The sequence below is a fragment of the Blennius ocellaris genome (genome assembly GCF_963422515.1).
Source record: "Blennius ocellaris genome assembly, chromosome: 15".
Lineage (NCBI taxonomy): Eukaryota > Metazoa > Chordata > Actinopteri > Blenniiformes > Blenniidae > Blennius > Blennius ocellaris.
Genome location: NC_137664.1, coordinates 23,386,687 through 23,392,372, shown reverse-complemented (window position 1 = coordinate 23,392,372; position 5,686 = coordinate 23,386,687). Strand labels below are relative to the sequence as shown.

The 5,686-nt window shown below is 41.9% G+C and overlaps 1 protein-coding gene across 1 annotated transcript; it reads right to left on the bottom strand.

The window, feature by feature from the left end:
• Positions 1–329: 329 nt before the first annotated feature.
• LOC308140058 (lysozyme C-like) lies at positions 330–2,489 on the bottom strand (the record flags this gene model as incomplete). Its single annotated transcript, XM_080509717.1, has 4 exons — positions 330–720; positions 801–879; positions 1,412–1,570; positions 2,357–2,489. The coding sequence occupies 4 exons, from the start codon at positions 2,487–2,489 to the stop codon at positions 654–656; spliced, it is 438 nt and encodes a 145-aa protein (XP_080365843.1). The 3' UTR covers positions 330–653.
• Between the last annotated feature and the right edge of the window lie 3,197 nt (positions 2,490–5,686).

Here is a 5,686-nt window from a genome sequence, read left to right as displayed (position 1 = left end):
AAATATAAAATTACACTGTCAAGTTGCAGTGAAGCTCTACTATTGATTAGTTCAGACGTAACCTGCAGCTCTGTTGTTGTTTCCATTTCTAGAGTCTGACAGTTGTTAGTAGGAAGTCTAATTACAGAAGTAACTTGCTCGTATGTGTGCTTCAGGTCAACTATGAACAAATGCAGACCAGTAATGTCCCCGAGAGGATCAGTATCATTTGTTTCTTTTATTCTTTCAATGTCCGAACAAAAATAGATTTTGTATGACTGATAGAAATTTCCTCCAAACCACATTTTGAAGCCCGCCTAACGAACCCATGAAAACAAGTTGCCAGAATCACAAGAAAACAGCTTTGATTGTTTTTGCAGTTCATTTATCTTCGCTGAGGACTTTAATTACACAGAGCAAACTACAAATGTCTGAATTCATCACTGAATGAATGGATCAAACACAAAGTTCATTGCTTAACTTTTTATTTGCTTCTGCTGGCATGAAGAGATCAACGTAAGACGTCCTTCTACATGAACTAATAATGAATAATGATATCATGCTTCTTTTTAAATGCCCTATATTAGCTGCAGTAAATCAATCAGTGTGTACGATCAAGTACAGAATCAGCATAAAGGAGTTGGTGAAGTGCAGCATTCGGCTCCACCAGCTGATCACACGCCACAACCTGACAAGTAGGAGCTCAAGTCCTGGCCCTGGCAGCGGTTCCTCCAGGCCACCCTGAAACCACAACCAAGTGCTGTTTATTCCTCCACACATGAGGGTTAACGTGGTGAGTCCATCCCATGTTCAGGTCTTACCAGGCGCCGATGCCGTTGGGATCCCTCACCACACGTTTGGCACAGTTGATCGCCACGGAAACGTTGTCGCTGAGAAGCTCTGTCATTAAAACAGAAAAATGAAAATGTGAAATACACTGTATTCCAGCGAAGGGACTTTGATGGGGGGGGGGGGGGGGAGTAAAGTGGTGATTTGCTGGGTTTTTAAAGAAAACTGATCAAATGTCAAACAGATAATAACCTAATTGCTCATTTCTATACGTCTATGGATCATTTCTATTTGGTTCATGAGGTGAGCGAAGCAGAGATTCACCTATTTCTTCATACTATGGTTACACTGCAACAAAGAGCAGCACAAATATAAGATACAAACACTATTTTAAAGTATAACCTTCAATCTAAATTTCATTTGCTTGAACTTACTTGCTGCATAGACGGATCATTTCCCTGGTTTTAAGTCATTTTCTTCTCAAATTGAGGACTACAAATGAGTATACTTTTTAAACTTGGGAAGAAGTTGTCACGCTGCTCAGAGGCGGAGTCACGTTCAGTCTAAATGGCCTGTTAAACTGAGACGGCATGGGGTCATAGAGCAGGTGGAAATAGTGGACGTTTGGTGATTGTTTACTGACCACTGCACTGGATGTTGCAGCCGTTGGATGAAGAAGGGCCGCCATCATTGCACCAGTAACGGCTGTTGATCTGGAAGATTCCATAGTCTGTGCTGCCGTCGCTGTTGTGGTTCGTAGCATCAGTGTTGTAGTGGGACTCCCATTGAGACAGGCACACCCCTGCAGAAGAAGAACGCTGCATTGAGCATCAAATGTAACATGAGCTTGAGTTGCGTCTTACGTTGAATCGTGAGTGAAGCTCAGTTCGGCGGATTGAGAAGCGTCTTGAACATCCTTGATACAATAACCTCAGACATTGATTTTATCTCTGTGCCTGATCGCAGCTGGTTCTTTGTGCTGGATTCCTGCACACTTTGTCAAATACTACAAATCTTTCTATTTGACTTTCAGCATGAACACCGCTGCTCACTGCGGACACCGACACGTACACCCAACCCCTGTGAGAATAAGTCCCACCAGTTCTTTAAATCGTACCAAGAGAAAAAAGTGTTTATTCTCAGTCCTGGACGCTGGTCAGGAGCAGAAACTGTCTGACGTCGCCAGCATACAAACTCCTGAGCTCCCACGGTCAACAGGTTCATTTCTCAGAATAGTAAACCTTTCATTTTTCCTGCTATTGTATGTTGGTGAGCAGGCTGATGGTCTTTTTCAGAGGCAGAGAGTATCAATAAAGATCTGTACACCAGCCCATTGAATTTACACACAATAAAGTAACCCAACACCTATAAAGTAATGTACAATTACAAAGAGCAGATGAATCATTCCTAAAACAGGAAGAAAAAAAAACAGAATCCAGAAAATATGTGAGGCTGTTTGGTAGAACAGATTCTGTTTGTACTTTCACTTCAGTGGAATTTGTCAAGGCTTTCAGTTTCACTTCCTCTCCGATGACATGAGACTTGCATGTGACACAAACAGAATCCTGTTTGAGTTGTTTGTACTCACAGTCGGCCAGGCTGACTCCTCGGTAGCCATCCATCCCGGCCCTCTTCAACACCTTGGCCCAGTCACATCGATCGAACACTTTGGCGCTGCTCACCGCCACCAGCAGCAGGAACACCAGACTCCGACTGACCATCTTTGCAGAGCGTTCCCCAAAGAGACTGAAAACCAAAACGTGTTGAGCAGGTGTAAAGCTGCAGGACAGATGCTTCCTCTTCAGCTCGGCCGCCTCTTTTATACTGCAGGCACCGCCCTGACAACCAACTTTACTCAATACCAAAAAAGGTGTATCAAACATGCTTCGCCCGCCTCCATCTCCAGATAACAGTTTGTTCAATCTCCTCACGCTGGGTCGTGGGGACGTATGTTCTAGCAGGGCACAGGCACTCCATTCGTGGCTCAAATACTTCTCCTCCACATACAACTATGGCTATATTGACAATTTTACTTTATTCTGATTCTGCTCCTCCTGCTATCACTCTGACGGGCTTCACATCAACTCACTTGGAAACTGTATTTTAACAGCCAACACGGTGTATGCCGTTCATTCCCATAATCCGTATTGACTGCCTGCATCCACTGATTCCTCACCACCTGCCACCCCTCCCAAGCCCCCCACACCTTTGTCCCTCCGCCCCAGTAGCCCCCGCTCTCCACCCCAGCACACTGTCCCAGTCATCACCAGGCTTCGCCCCTTCGGACATTCTCCCTCATCTTCCCCGTTTTCTAGTGAACTCAGATCTGAGTTTAACTGTAATTCATATGATAACGGACTTGGATCTCATCTTTGTACATGATTCACCTATTCTAGTTTGTCACCTTAAACATGGCGCTTTTAAATGTCCGCTCTCTGCTGAACAAGACTTTTATTATGAATGACCTGATTTTGGACCATAAACTTGATTGTTTATTCTTAACAGAAACTCGACTGGGTGCAGAAGCTGCAGTTGTTCTCAAAGACGTCTCACCACCTAATTTTAACTTCACTTATTCTCCAAGGAGTGGCAAAAAGGGAAGCGGCACTTCTCTAATAAACTCATCAACTCTTGCCGTCAAACCGATTTTATTTGATAATTTTACCACCTTCAAATACAATGCAATTGTTTTTAGCAGCCCTGACATTTTATGTGTCACAATCTATAGACCCCCCCAAAAAGTGCAAGCCTTTTATTCACGAGTTCTCAGAGTTTTTATCGACGAGACATAACTCATATGAACGAATAATTTTAGCCAGTGATTTTAATCTTCATGTAGATAATATTTTAGATCCTCTTGTGAATGAATTTCTAAACACACTTAAATACATGGCTTTTACTCAGCGTGTCACACAGCCCACCCACGATAGAGGACACACCCTGGACCTGGTCATCACATGTGGCCTGTCCACTGGTGTGTCCTCTGTCCTGGACTTGGCCGTCTCTGACCACGACTGCGTGTTTTTTAAAATCACCGGTTTTATCCAGTGTGAGACCTCATAGAGAACTGTGATGAAGCACCACCTGACCCCTGAAGTGGCTGCAAGTTTTATTGATGTTTTAGATAAACACCCTCCCATGGTTTTACCTGCACCCTGGGATTTTATTGTTGATGATTTTAACAGTAGGCTTCAATCTGCTCTTGACCTGTGTTGGAATTCGTACCCGTGTTCCCCTGAATTCCTGCGTGTTCGTTTGATCCGGGAGAGGCAGAAAGAGAGCGTTAATTTCTTCAATAGTGAATTTAATAATCACACAGACAAGAGATTACAAAAATGCATATCAGATTATACAATGCTACAAAATTCCATATATCAGAGATTACATTATACGAGCTCGGACCGTTCTTCCTTGCAGACCCAAGTATATCGGCTGGGTCTACAGTGAAGAAAGGCCTTGCTGTAACGCGTGGTTCATATTTATACATTTTGCATATGACACCTCACCCTCACATTGGTCCGTTCCTCGTGATGTATGCGTTGCTATGGTGAAGTTGTTATTCCTTTGTCTCCAAAACTGACCTCTTATCTGTTCCAACCTTACCTTCAAGCATGTTTTTGCAACGTGGAGCGCTGAGGAGACATCGCCAACCAACTAGGGAAGTCCTTGAACATTTTGTTTTTCCCAACTTGAGCAGTGGGAGGAATCCCAGCTGTGTAGGAAGATAACTGTGTTCAGTTGTCCCACAGAAATCAAATGTTTAACTTGTATATTCCTTCACCTGGTTGCGCCTCTAAAATTAAATGTACACCCTAAACCCACGCCTCCGTGGAGAAATGAGGAACTCAAAAAACAAAAGAGAAATTGCAGGGTAGTGGAAAGAATGTGGAGGAAAAATAAAATTACAATCAATAACCAAATTTACACTGAACAGTTGAAAACATACAATAAAGCAATTATTAATTTATTTATGTATTTATTTGAGCAGTACACATTCTGCTCAAAAGCAGTGGGCTGAAGCAAGAAGCTAATGAGCGCCCATCCCCAAACGCAGAGCAACAAAAAGTACATTCCACACTAGAATAGAAAGAACAAAACGTCAACAACAACAAAACATGAACAAAAAAGAACCTCCCACATTTCAAACGACCATATCAACACGGACCAAACTTACGACACACACTCACACACACATGCACATATACGTTGGTCCTACTTCTCCCCCTAATGCATTTCTTCTTCTCTCTATGTTTCAAATATATGTTGTTTGTATTTATATTTGAACAGGTTGATGTTTGGACATTGTTTCAACTCCATCTCCAATTTGTTCCACAATCGTTCACCATGAACTGTCCGGCTAAAACTTTTCAGGGTTGTGTTTATGTTTCTGAGTCCTAAAGTTTAATTTATCACGTATTTCATAACGACCAGTATGATCTGGGAACCTTCTTTGTATTTGGCTTGGTAGCAATCTGTAACTTGCTTTATATAACATCTGTACTGCTTGGAACTCAACAATGTCATTAAACTTCATGATTTTTGATTTTAAAAATAACGAGTTTGTGTGGTCCAAAAACCAACTTTATGAATGAATGGAATAGCTCTTTTTTGTAACATTACTATTGGTTTTACTGTGTTTTTATAAGTACTACCCCAAACCACAGTACAATAATATAAATAGGGCAAAATCAGAGAACAGTATAAGGTGTGTAAAGCTTTGATATTTAAAATGTGCTTTGCTTTTGCTATTATTGCAATGTTTCTTGAGATTTCCGTAGATATATATTTGATGGGGGATTTCCAAGTAATCTTATCATCTATAATAACTCCAAGGAATGTGATTTCATGCACCCGCTCTATAACAACACCCTCTATCTGAACTGCTTCCTGCGAATTGGAATTACAGTTGCCGAATATC